The 14,372-nt window shown below is 38.8% G+C and overlaps 2 protein-coding genes across 4 annotated transcripts in view; both read right to left on the bottom strand.

Annotated features, from left to right (window-relative positions):
- Positions 1 to 1,160: 1,160 nt before the first annotated feature.
- LOC125287937 lies at positions 1,161 to 5,799 on the bottom strand. Its single transcript, XM_048234025.1, has 2 exons — positions 5,752 to 5,799; positions 1,161 to 3,355 (listed from the first exon to the last, which is right to left on the bottom strand). The coding sequence occupies exon 2, from the start codon at positions 3,326 to 3,328 to the stop codon at positions 1,166 to 1,168; it is 2,163 nt and encodes a 720-aa protein (XP_048089982.1). The 5' UTR covers positions 3,329 to 3,355; positions 5,752 to 5,799; the 3' UTR covers positions 1,161 to 1,165.
- Positions 5,800 to 14,007: 8,208 nt separating this feature from the next.
- LOC125287723 (brain-specific serine protease 4-like) overlaps positions 14,008 to 14,372 on the bottom strand; it is a 6,021-nt gene continuing 5,656 nt past the window's right edge. For 2 of the 3 annotated variants that reach the window (XM_048233710.1, XM_048233709.1), the window contains exon 5: positions 14,008 to 14,355. In XM_048233710.1, the coding sequence (XP_048089667.1) occupies positions 14,047 to 14,355 (309 nt within the window). In that variant the 3' untranslated portion in view covers positions 14,008 to 14,046. The other variant, XM_048233711.1, reaches the window with a different exon arrangement.

Genomic DNA, 14,372 nt, shown 5'->3' with positions numbered 1-14,372 from the left:
GAAAAAAAAAAAAAAAAAAACACTGAAAATGTCATACCTTTCTAAAATATTTGTTCCAGTGTAACACAGACTTTATTTTTATTTCACAATCATGTACAATATAATAGTACAGTACTTGCTCTGTTGTTATTGTTTTAATTCATTACACAGTATAAGCATAATCACAGAAATCTAAGCATTATGAGGACAAGAGATAAAATGGCGAAGGTCATTGTTTATATGTAAATACAGGTGGGCGGGTGGGGATAGGGGCCATCAAGAATGTTATGCAATTTGATCATGTTTAGGATATGGTGTTTACAGGAATATGAGAACTGGTTATTTACATCCCAGTACACATAGCAGATAATATAGTAACCTTTTCATGCTTTCTAACTTTCTAACAGGTGGGATAAGGTACAAACACCTGATCATAGGATCAGGATTGAATATGTCACGATTTAAACATCGAAGTCAAAGTAATCTTAAAAAAAAAAACTGCACAGTAAGTTTATTTGTGGAGCCCATTTTATATGCAGAGGCAATTCAATGTGTTTTACATAAATACAAGTAAAGATAAGTAAATAATAAATAAATAAATAAAAACATAACAAGACAATAGCTTAAAATATAAGCTATATAATATAAACTGGCAGTTGGCGCATCTTTGATGGAAGTTGGTTCTAGAGGTGAACTGCGTAGCAGTAGAAGATGTTTCACAATGTTTAGTTCTGACAGCAGGTTTTACCAACAAATATTTCTCCAGTGATGTGTTAGGTGTGTACTGCTGAAACATGTCTGGAAGATCATTTGGTCCTGTCCCGTTTAGTTATTTATCAATTAGCAGTGATGCTTTAGTGAACTCTGTGACTTACAGGAGGCCAGTGCAGGGACTTCACTATTGTGGTCAGTTCTTTAATTTTTCATAAGAACACTAGCTGCTGCATTTTTAATCACATGAAGCTGTTTGATGATCTTTTAGGAAGGCCTGTGAAAAGCTTATTGCAGTAATTAACCCTGCTGGAGATGAAGGCATGAGTTTCTTTTATATATATATATATATATACATATATATATATATATATATATATATATATATATATATATATATATATATATATATATATATATATATATATATATATATATATATATATATATATATATAATATTGACTGCAGATGAGCTAGGACCGACAGATATATCTGGGTGCACTCTTGATCTCCTTTAAATCTTCCGACATCAAAGTGGCAATTACTGATGTGCCATCAGCCAAGTTGTCATATCGGACTGCAACAGCACCGTACTTCTGGCTATGAAACGTACACATCAGACTGGATTCATCCTGGACCCATAAGGGATTTTGGACAGTGCCAGAACACATTTCCTTAGCTATAGCAAAGTAGCTCTCTGGTGTGAGGTTATTGTTTGGATCAATTTGTGGAAAGTCAGAGTGCTTGTCATAGTGATTAGCTGTTGCCATGGTACTCTTGAATTGCATTTTTTCATTTTTTTCATTTTCCACTTCACAAGTCTTCATCAGATCTTGGAATTCTTTAACAATGTTGTCTTGTGTTTGTCCATCATTCAGAAATGCATCTGCGACTTTTTCAAAGTAGAAGTTTTTGGCTTTCACTTTTGGTGGTCTGGCAGGATTTGGATTCTGCTTTTGCAGTTCAGAGACTTGGGCAGCTAGACGACGAATTAAGTACTCTGTAGCAGCAATAAATTCACTGACATTTTCACCACATTCCATTCGATTTGCCATGGTCTTGGCAACCTCCACACATTTTGGATTATAATTCTTGCCTGATTGTGACAGAACCTGATCCATCCTTTGAGTATCAAATGGTGAAAGTCCTGTTAAGCCTAAAGCTTCATTGATTTTTTGTGAAGCCCTTTCTATCTTTCTCTTAAAATGTATTCTATATTTACTTTTGATTGAGGCAACACTTTTGTTGAACTGCGCTTCTGTGATTCTGTTGTTTTTCAGGTCATTTGAATTTTCGATTAGAGTTGATCGTTCCTGCTCGGTCATCTGCACAAATGCTTTCCCATTAATGAAAAGCTCCTCGTCCACACCGAGTTGACTGCCTCTAACTATTTGGAAATGATGGAAAAAATCTTCCAGGTGGTCAATCTTTTTAAGGTCACGAATGAATTCCTTGTTCCCGGGCATTGTTCTGACTTTTCCAGATTCAAGCATTTCCCTATGGGACAGAAGCGTGTGGTCGTCAAAAGCATCTCTGCTTTTTGTGGGGAGGCTATTCCTCTTTGCAACAAGAGCTGTTTGTTGAGCATCTTTGATGATGATGCTGGCAGTCTTTAAAGTCACAACAGAGTGAGTGAAAAAGAAAATACTTGTGCCGACCTGCAGCACGTCAAGAGCGGTAACTTTGTCCTTTTTCGCAACTTCGTAAATGGAGTTAACGACGCCCAGGCCGTGGACAGTCAAGGAAGAGACGTTCAGTACTGTACAGAACAGGCGGGTTCCACTTCCAGCCAATTCCCCCGCTTCTGCTGAGAAGATAAACATCTCGCCAGCTCCCATTGTGGCAAGGCCAAACACAGAGGCAGCAGTTATTAGCCAGCAGTCTCTAGCTTCACTGGATTCGAAAGGATTAAGGGACATTTTATGGATGCCTCTATCCACAAGTGTGCCCACACTCTTGCCTGTTATGTAGGCCGCTGCCGGAGCGCCCACTACCGCGCTTGCCGTCATGAGTGGTACACCAACCAAAGCTGTTGGAGGAAAGCATGACAAGACGAATCCTACGCAGAGTGAAGCGCTCGTGAAGATGGCGGAGCCTTGTGACACAATATCAACTACTCGGAGTACATTTTCACGCGCCGTTTGGTCATAAAACTTCACCTGGACATCTTGACCTGACAGCAGATATTCAGCATCATCTGGGGTGCAGATCCACCATCCGCGAAAGATGTTGTGCCCTAGAAAGTCACTCCAGTCTTGATATACCCGTCCAACATGGTCTATGAAATAGGACAACTTCGGATTCTTACCTTCATTCTTCTTCACTCTGATGAGGGGAACAGTGACTTGGGTAGAGTCGTCTTTGTAGGCACAGACAAAGAGGAAAGCTATGATCACGTCGTCCTTCTCATTGCAATATGTCTCACACTTCAATATGAGTTCGGAAACAAGCTCCTCCTGTTCCTTGGTGTAGCCACCACCATCTTCACTCTGAGGGGGACCAATGAAGGCATAAGAAATCTTCATCCTAAGCTCACTCTCATGGTTTTTCCTGTTGAATCGATCCCAGGTTCTGTCACCGAGAGAAACAGCAAAGTTCAGCTGCGTAGCTCTTGCTCTCTTCCTCCACTCCAACATGGCTGTTCTAGAATGACAAAGGCACACCTGCAGGTACATGAAGAGTACAAATGTAAATACAGATACTTTTCCTGTACGTACTGTGATATTATAGGCAAGGGACTGTAACAATTCATAACTTTACTTAAAGGTGCAGTCAGGTATTGCGCAGGAAGTCATGTTTGTTTGTGTTTGTTTATATTTAAATTTATTATAAGATGATTTTGTGCAAAAAAATTCCCAGAGAAATTTCACACAGGGTTTCCTTTTTGGGTAACACTTTACAGTAAGGGTACCTAAATTATCATGAATTCATGCATGAATTAATTAATGATTTACTGTATGTATTACTTGATTCTTTAATATACAATAAATCATCTAGGAATTTACATGAGTTCATAGTATGTCATTCATGACCTCATACATGAACAACACATCAACTAAAGCATTAAGCACATCATTATGAATTTTGATTTATTAAGCATGATCATGATTTTTTCTTTTTCTCCCAAAAATGTGGTCATCATTGCTCAAATTCTGATTTGAACACAACTTGTGCAGTTCTCTAAACACATGTCATTATTCACTACTTTAGTTGAGGGGACACAGAAATGATGAACTCATGAGCAATTAACCATAAATTAATTTAATCATGACAATCATGCTTAAGAAATCATAAATCATAATGATCTAGGCCTACCCTCTGTACCTAATGCTTAGGTTGATGTGTTGTTCATGCATGAGGTACTGAATGAGAGACTATGAACTGCACAAGTTGTGTTTAAATCAGAATTTGAGCAGTGATGACCACATTTTTGGCAGAAAAAGAAATAATCATCATGCTTAATAAATCATAATTCATAATATGTGCCCACATACCTAATGCTTTAGGTGATATGTTGTTCAAGTATGAGCTCACAAATGAGAGACTATGAACTCATGTCAATTCCTGATGATTCATTAGATATAAAGGAATGAAGTAATGCATAAATCATGAATAATTAGTTCATGCATGAATTCATGCATGAATTTATGATAACTCTTGCACCCTTACCATAAAGTGTTACCCACTTTTGTTTGGAGCCCATGGCTGCCTACAGATACCAGTTTTTTACATTGTACTCACAGAATGGGCAGCTAATGGTCATGAGGAGATGATTGCTGAATGTGACAAAAAACTTATGGGCATGAAATCACGTAAAATCCCTGACTGCACCTTTAAGATATCGAACATTGTTACCAAATAAAACATTGCGTTGGAAAACAGTTCATTTTTAATTAATGTAGGACATTGTGTTATTGTGTGTGCCTGTGCGTGATATTCCAATTTAACATGATCACATTGAATAAGCCAAGAGTCATAAATCAAAATAATGCAAGAAAATTAGCAATCCTCCTTACAGGCTACTTTCCATATTTTAAATGCGTAGCAAAAATGTGATCTATGCTTCAATTATAGTTTGAAGCGTATACTTGGATCTCACAATAGTGAGGTTCTTATTCTCAAACAGTGAGAATAAGAACCTGCAATAAAAACCTGCAATAGCCTGTGACATTGTGGCTGTGCAGACTCCAGCCTGATGCTCATTACCTTCATACAAACATTCAAATGAGAAAACATTACAATAAATATAGTGATAAAAACATAAACACAATTAAATGAAAGACAACTACAACATATTCATACAGCAAACAAACAAATTCGTACATTAATACTACATTCATAAAAAAACATTAAAATATTATATTATCAACAAATGAATACATTACATACATTAAATAATTAATATTACATTAATTAAAAACATTAAATAAATTCATGAAACCCCAAACACTATAAGGAGCATATGATAATAAATATGGAAGAGAAAAAGAAACTCTTACTGTAGCAGATATCTGTCTAATACCTTATTACTGAGTCAAACATACAGCACCAGTATTGACATTTGCATGTATTCATCTGGCAGATGCTTTTATCCAACGTGACTTACAGCAAGAGAATAACATTCAACCCACATAACAGAACAGAGGTGACCTTGGCTGCATCTGTCAATACTAGTACTCCTGCTATTAATAGAGGATAGGAGTGCCTATAAATACTAGTCAAAGTGTGGTAGGAGGAGAAAAAGGTAGAAGAAGGAGATAGAGGAGAGAAGAGGACAGAAAGGAGAGATGAGAGGGAAGAGCTTGGTAAGTGCACAGTCATCCCCCACAATAGGAGTAGGGACCGATGTGACAACTCAAGTCAGTGTGCAGCTAATAATAGTACCAGACAAATGCCCCTTGTGGCCAGAGCACTGTACTGAGCATTATGCTGACCTCATAGCATTCAGCAGATTCTAGCCGTGTCCACAGAAAACTCACATGGAGTAACTTGTCCTTTTCTACTTTGTTAAAACAGTGAAGAGTCAAATAGAAATTCTGAGGTAGATTTTATAACTTACCCAGATGAGACTTCCACAGTGCAATGCTTCTCCTGTCACAAGAGGCTCCTGGGGACTGTGGGTTTGGACTCCTCCATATGCAGGGATGGAGAGGTGAGTGGGTTCACCAAACAGGTCAAGATTTATTCAGTGCAAAGTGTCTATTGTGGTGTATCTGAAGCTGGGATTCTTTAAAACACATTTAAGCTAACATGTAAATGATCAATATTGATGAATGTAAGGGTGGATGCAGATGCCCTGGAGAGAGGTAGCCTCCCCCCATCCTTAAAAAGATATGAGCTCCCCCTATCCTTAAAGGGATATGAGCCCCTGCAAATGAAATTAAGTATTTCCAGGAGGGGGGGGGGATAAATAAATAACTGACATCACTTGCTTTCCCACTGTTCATGTACTCTGACTTTGTCAGTCAATTAAATTAGGACCTCATGGTCTCTGACAAAGTCAAATAAATCAGTAGTCTTCATGTCACTCCAGAGGTGTGTGTAATTGTGTAAAGGAGATCTGGCTATACTTTATCTTACTCTTACTCTCTCTGTCTCTCTCTCTCTCTCCACTCCTCCTGCTGTGACTAGTGCTGGTTGAAGAACTGGAATAATTGACTAACTGTTTTATTAAGAGCGATCAACGCTTGTCTGCCTCCTCAGGGCTGCTCTCCGGCAACCCACCAGCACCTGGTAACCTGAAGTAACTGTGCACAGGGTTTTCAGCTTTTTAAGCATTCAATGGATGGATAACTAGGAAAATCCAACAACACAATTGCAATTGTGAAAAACGGCCTTCAGTGGATATGGCAAGCGTGATAATTTGGCAACCTAGAAGCCGAGTGAGCCTGTTTATGCAGCAGTCAATCAGGCAATCAGGGACAGGTGTAAAGGTGGGCAAGGGGAATATATGGATTACATGGCATGGCATAGGACAAACAAAGGCAGACAGAGCAAAGTAGCCAAGAGCAGTTCATTTTAAAATTTGTGAACTGAACTTTGAACTAGTTCACATACAAAGTGAACTTTCCCAAAACTGCTCCAACTTTACAGTGGTGATATTGATAAAGAATAAAATGAGTTTCTGTGAAAATGTATATGACACCTAGCGTTCTCAAGCTGTCTAATATTTCAGCACTTTAATCTGAATTGTTAGTAGGCCTAGCTCAAGCTTCGATACTGTCAAGTAAACCAGAGATTTTAACAATACAAGAGTTACCAGAGATTTTAACAATACAAACCCTTTTATCAAGGCTTAACAAAATGAGCACCTTGTTGTCGGTCGATGATTAAAATTACACCAATTGTATGCTAACACATCAGTGTAACCAAAATTACACTGAAAATACAGGGTTTGTGGTGGCAGCTTCAAATGTGAAAACTTTGGACTGCTGTATCTTGAAAATGATTAAAGATATGGTACTCCTAGATTTTAGTTCACATCAAGAAAGATAATTATGATAACAACAAAAAAAGTATCGTTCTAGGCTATATGGATGACAACATCCACACATAAACTATAATGATAATGACATGAAGAATTATATCGTAGGGGATCACTTTCACACCGATTTTGAGAACGATAAAAAGTTGAAAGCCAATCAGAAACCATAACATTTTAGTCATCTCATTCATCAACATGAGACTTGCCTTGTCAGTGTGGACACTTTTATCGTTATAGTTATCATTATGATTATCTTTATAGTTATTGTTCCTAATGTGAACACATTTTAGTATTCTCACTGCCCTGTAGAAGTTTTTAAAAAATTAAACATAAAAACATGAAAATTCATTCACCAGACATGGTCCCACCTCACATGTAATGCCTTGTGATTTGTGCTATATCAAGGCTTGGGAGGCACACCAGTGGGGTATACTACGAATCTCGATTAGTGGGTTAGCGAGGTATGTTGCGCTCAACGTATACTGTGACACGAAAATGGATCTGTTTTAGTGTCGTTATATCACCATGGTATCTTATGCTGTCAACCAAACCTGATCTTCAACGTCATGATATGTCCATGTGCAATCAATTATTTCTTTGGCGAAACATTACCTTTTCTAAATTACCGGTAGTAGTAATATTTTTTTCTTTCAACATAGCTGGTCGGCCCTTGTTCATGGCCTGTATATGTATAGACATAGGTAGGTGGCTGTGGTTTACCCCATTACGTACATGAAATTGCACTCTAGGCGTAGGTTTATGTCCTCCTCTGTGATCTGTGCTGTGGCATTGTGCTATGGGATATGTTTGTCTTTAGGGGCACCCGTGGCCTACTGGTTAGCGCTTCGGACCTGTAACCGGAGGGTTGCTGGTTCGAACCCCGACAGGTAGGAACGGCTGAAGTGCTCTTGAGCAAGGCACCTAACCCCTCATTGCTCCCCGAGCGCCGCTGTTGTTGCAGGCAGCTCACTGCGCTGGGATTAGTGTGTGCTTCACCTCACTGTGTGCTGAGTGTGTTTCACTAATTCATGGATTGGGATAAATGCAGAGACCAAATTTCTCTCACAGGATCAAAAACTTTACCCAAGCAATATTTACCACCTCTGTAATGGTAATTCCTTACGACATTCTGTGGTGATGTTACTGTATCTTGCGCACGCTGAGAAAGCCAGACCCCACGGGCAGAAGCGACATCCATCCGCAGAAACAGAAAGCTCTGCAGGCAGTCACTAACAGCCTAGTCATGACTGTGGTGGCCTAATGTACCTCCCTCCTTTGATTATCAATGCACTGTCTACTCCATTGACCGTGAGTACTCAGGAAAGGCTGTGTCATGTCTTTATCCCTAGTTTGTCTTCCCCTCTGCTCGGAAGTACAGTCATGCCCCTATTCTACTTAGGGAACCTGGGAAGTCTGAAGGCTCTGAGTAATTATGTGTGTGCATCTTAACAAGTTTGAGAAGAGAACTGGTTGTTGATGTTGTTGTTTCTTTTTTCTGGAGGTGCTGTACTGATCTCAGTGTTTTATAGAGGCTATGTGTAGAATTATGTAGGATTTCAGTTGTCTCACACATGGATTTGGGATGATGCTCTTCCATTGAGTATGGTTTGAATATAGGGTTTGCTGTGTAGCATACATACTTCTTTGGGTGGATATTTGGGCAACAAAGAGGTTAGGCGTTTTTACATTCATTTCCTGACATCATTGCTATTTCTTGGTCATTTTTTAATGGTTAATTGGTAGACGTGTCCCCTTTAAGAATCATCACCCTGATGATGAACGATGTACAGGTGCCAGGTAAACAGCAAAACAGGTGGTGTTGTGTTTGCTAATGCAAATGTCTGGGTTTGGTACTCATGCCTGTAAGCCAGACACTCAGACTATATTTTACATGTCAATTGTTGAAGTGGGAGACTGGATATATTTACAAAATCGGGTCTGTTGCAGTAGTTTATTATACCTGAATGAGCCTGCATTGAAAGTTAAATTAAAATGTCTATTTTAAGAATATTGGAGTTTATAATAACTTGCAGAGGAACACAGCAAAGGGTCCTTTAAGTCATTTATCTCTATTAACGAAATCATTAAGGTAACAAATAAATAATTTCTTAAAATAGAAAGCATTTTAATTAGGGCTGTCAAAATAACTGATTAATTTTGATTAATTAATTTGAGAAAAAATAACTGATTAAAAAAATTAGTGCAGATTAATCGATTCCGTATGACCTTTGACCCCGAGCCGTTCTAGTCAGTAAAATTTAGACTGTAAAATGAAGGAGAGAGAAGAGAACGTGCTGCTTGGATCATTGATTGGAACATTTACTTTTAAAAAACGGCCTGATGGTGTTGATGAAAATAAAGTGTTGAAAATAAAGTCCTCTGCAATGTCTGCAGCAAGGAATTTGCATATCACCGGAGTTCATCAACTCTATAGTCGCACATCAATGCAAAGAAATAAGTGTTGACATTGAGGGGAGTGTTAATTTATTTTCATTGTGTCCCCTAGGTTATATCTGTGGCCTGAAATGCCTTGTATGTGAAAAAAAAAAAAAAAACTTCTTCCCGAAGCACTTTTGAATTTATTTCCTCAGCATATAGGTCATATCATAGATTATTATGGCCATTATTTGAACAGTGATAATAATAATAGAGTTTTTGAACTTTAATGTCACTAATGCTGATTATTCAATGATTCATTTGAATTTAAATATTTAAAATACTTTCACAGCAAAAATTATATATGCGATTAATTTAGATTAATTAATCACAGAGTATGTAATTAATTAGATTATTTTTTTAATCGATTGACAGCCCTAATTTTAATATGTCAGCTTTGTAAACATGTTTTTCTATCTTGTCCCAAAAACTTTTGTTTAATGGATGTGAACACCATAATAAAAATTTTCCACAGAAATTATGCAAGTAGTTGTATTGACTTGGATGCTTTTGAGTCTTGAACTGTTCCATATACTAAATGGTGAAAATGGTGACTTTCCCTGCTGCGCCCAGCGTCCCTAGGCGGAAAACCAACCTTGCAACATTGAGACTACCGTCCCGGAAAGAGAAGTGAGAAACAAGAAACTCATTTTAAATTGTGTTTCTTACCTTGTAATATCCACATATTTCTGCCAAACGTATGCTAACCGTTCGCTAGCTTGTAAACAAATCCATGTGCTTTATCATTACCTTTTCCCACAGTTTGAAATAGCATAATGCACAATTTCTCCAGCAGAGGGGGGAAATCCTGCCAAGTTTCCCTTTAAAATCAAAAGTGAAGTAAAAAAGAATGAAATGAAGTGAAGTAAAAAAAAGCTTGATGGCGAGGATTATCAGATATTGTATTATGTGTAAATGAGGAATGAGAGACCACATACCTACTCCACTCCTTTCAGAAATTCTGCCCACGAAGTGAAAAAAATCACCACAGTATACGCTTCACACCCCACGGTTTACACACCCTGCTGGTTAAATTCAGAATGACAGGATGTTGAACTGATATATTAATTAATTAAACCACTTAAGGTTTAAAAAACAAAACAACAAAAAACCACTAAAGTTGTAGGGACCTTGACATGTGTGTCTTACCCCCGGGCTTCCATGGTGATGATCGTTCAGTCCAGCGGTGGGCAAACTTTTTGGATTTTGGGCCACATTGGGTCTTGAAAATTGGCAAGCATGCACATGCACCATGACCCAGCCAATCTGCAGTTACCCTATGAGTTGGTTGGAGTCTGTCTATGATTGTTAGGGATATAACAGTTAGAAGAGCTTGTCTAGGAATTTTCTGGTTAGGGATACCAGTTCCCTATCCTGCCTGGGAATGATCTGAAGGCCGGATATCTCTCTCTGTATTTCACATGGCCCATTGAGGGCCTCTGGGGAGACATCAAGAATGACACTGTCAGACCAGAAGGGGGACCATATCAGAGGATTTCATTTAAAGGCATTCGATGTAGTTTTAGGTATATTTGGTGACTCTTGAGCTCTCCCTAGTGTCGTGAAATATTTATGTTTTACCTTGTCGTTGTAAATACTTCTCACAGATTGAGTCGTTCCCATGCTGCATGGGCTTTTGTTTTGGAGCCAAATAATAAAAGGACTAGCAACAGCAAAGACTATCTCCAAAGAGCAATATTTACTAATTACTACTTCACAATTTTTGTGAGATGTATCCAGGTCAATGAGACCTGAAGTTACAGTACAAAGCTAGTTTCCGCCTGTGGGTTGCTAACCAGCTATGCTCTATGCATGGGCGTAGGTTTGGTTTGAAATGTGCTGGGGACAAAGACACATTTGGAAGTGTATTTTCAGAAGTGCTGGGTACAATGACGCATATTCATTTCCCCCCCTTTCTGTGCATATGAGTGACAAGCTTAAACATAATGAACAATGACAGTTTATGACCCAGCCGTGATACATCAAGTTAAGGTCTGGCTTGCGTATATTTGTGCATGTGTAGGTGAGTGTAGAAATATTTGTCTTTACAAAATAAGTGTTACAATGTTAGAAACGTACAAACTATCATCACATATGTATTAAATCTTCATAAAATAATAATCAGGGTTTTTGGGTTCAATCCAGAGTTCTGGGTAATGGAACAGTGAGTGATTCATAGACATAGAAATGTATATAATCAAATACAAAATATGAAAGACCCAAGTATACATACAGTACATGCCCCAAAAAAAACAAACAAACAAATGCAAACTAATGCATACTGTTCTATAACCTATTGCTCACATTGTGATCAGGCCTACTTGTTGCAGATACAGTCATGTTATTGTCATTCATTCTTCCCTAAATTTATACTCAAATATTTGTTTATATAACAAATGCAGACAGTCACTTGGGAAAAATAAGGAAATGCAACATGCACATTTTAAACATGTGTAGACCGACAGACCGTGACCGTAGAGGACAAACTCTCACTGCTGTCAGTATCAGCATCACTGCTAAGATCAGTAGCCGTATGTCTTTTAACGTTACGGTTAAACGCCTGAAAAATATTAAGCTGCTGCTGTTGTTTTCTTTTCATGACTGAATGATTAAGGCTATTAATGAATGGAACGTTGTGTTTTTAAGCACCAGAATTGACCCATCCAAAGCCACGCCCGAAAACCTCCACAGGTCAATCGTTATCGTAATCAATGCTAATATTTTATAGTCTATGGTTTCCATGCATGCACACCATATTCCGATTTTATTCGGAATAATGGCAATATTCCGACACACACACACACACACGTCTTTTAAAATGAACATTTGAGTCAAATGTGAGACCAAGATATTTAAACTGTCTGTGTCTTTGCTTTGGTGAAGAACATTCCAACATTGTCTTGCTGATATTAAGGTAAGGCAGGATTGATCAAGCCACTCAGTCACACCTTCCATAGCTTAAGTCATTTTCCACACTGCTAGCTATCCTTGACTTTAACACACTGTATCCTATATGATATGTATGATAGCATCCATGCCAGTGTTTTTGTTAGAGACCAAGGCGTCGGTATTGTTGGACCCTGCACCAAGAACTCCTCCGTTATTAACACACGTCTCCCTTATCCAGCCACAATCGTACTTGTCTGCATGGCCTTTGCTTCAATTCAAAATGCTTACCGGCCAAAGAAATCATACGGACTGGAAACAAAACTTGGTTTAAAACTTTATTGTGTGCTTAAAGTTTTACAGTAAGAGCCATAACAGGAGAACACACACTTCAATAAACAAACAACATGAAATATGCAGACATGTAGGTGACTATGTGTTTGTGTGATGAATACAAACAGAGCAGATACAAGTACTCAAACTGATTGTAGGTGTTATTACTGAACGACATGCAGAGGTGCTGATCATGTGTGTGAGTGTGTAAAGGGTTGCAGGGGATGATCCCCTCACAATATCCAAAAAGTGTGTCTCTCTTTGCTGTTGCTGTGCAGGCTGGTGCACAATTTCACACAATGAAAATGTAGTACATTTTGTCATATATTATACTCAGGCCCACACAGAAATGAATTCCAGCAGCTGTTTATTATTAGCTGTAATCTCCCAGTGTGCTTTGCTGTCTAAACAGTCTACAGCAGGGGTTCCCAACCTTTTTCATTAAACGGACCGGACAACCCGGGGGCATAAACGGACCCGTAGCTTAATAGTATTTTGTGAGAGGTGGTGCTGATCATATTCTGGGGGGTTCGGGGGTGTCTCCCCCAGGAAAATGTAGAAATTCTGGCTGTTAAATACACCCTTTTAACGCAGTTTGGAAGGGGCATAAAACTTTAACAGAGCAAGCAGGGACTGTTTTCTGTCTGACTCAGGTGACGTGAACATTGGCTACCTGCATGATAAGGTTTTCACTTCACTGCTGCTTGACACTACCTTGCATGGATACATACTGTAGTGTATTTCACATTAACAGTGGAGATGTTAGCAAAACTATAGCGTTTGGTAAATGGAGATGCAGATCATCTCCCTAATTAATTTCTTCGCGCAATAGCCCACATTATTTCACTCCAGCGAGACGAGTGAAATAAATGTAGGCCTATTTTAAATCTGTCATCGGCATCGCCATAGGCTATTTGCTACGATATAAGCTACTGTTCGGCCTACAACAAGTCGCAATGTATTATTAGGCTATCCAATCGCTATGCTGTTTTCATGAACATTGCAGGAATCCACTTCATTCACCTACCCACGAGTGGGTCAGTTTCACTTTCGCAAACACACATACACATTGAATGAGCACTCATAGCCTACCACTTCCACCTAATGTTATGCTTCTATATTTCATGAAGTAAGAAGTATTTATTGATCAGGAAAACATTAGTTTATTTTTCTTTCGGTCCACGGTTCCATAACACCATTCAGTTGTGCCTCAAATTAACAGACAGAAGCAGAAGCGACTTTGTGTCCGTGTGATGTTTGTAGTCCAAGATGAATGTGGCCCCCAGAAGGGGTGTGTAGATGGCACATGATCCATGAAAGTGAATAAGATAGCAGCACTAGTTGCTCACAGAAAACATGCTTCAAAAGGTGGCAGATCGCTGCATTCTGCCTCCTGGATGGTGTCCCGGATGAACTGTGTGTGGTGGAGGACGCGTGTGTAGACATCTGGTTTTCCCACCAGGTCACGGGCACAATGCCAATGGCTGACCAGTCCGACCTGCACAAACCTCCTCTCCACCTCGCCTAGGACACACACCAAG

The sequence above is a fragment of the Alosa alosa genome, chromosome 22, assembly GCF_017589495.1.
Source record: "Alosa alosa isolate M-15738 ecotype Scorff River chromosome 22, AALO_Geno_1.1, whole genome shotgun sequence".
In the NCBI taxonomy this organism is placed as follows: domain Eukaryota; kingdom Metazoa; phylum Chordata; class Actinopteri; order Clupeiformes; family Clupeidae; genus Alosa; species Alosa alosa.
This window is presented reverse-complemented; position numbering and strand designations above follow the sequence as displayed.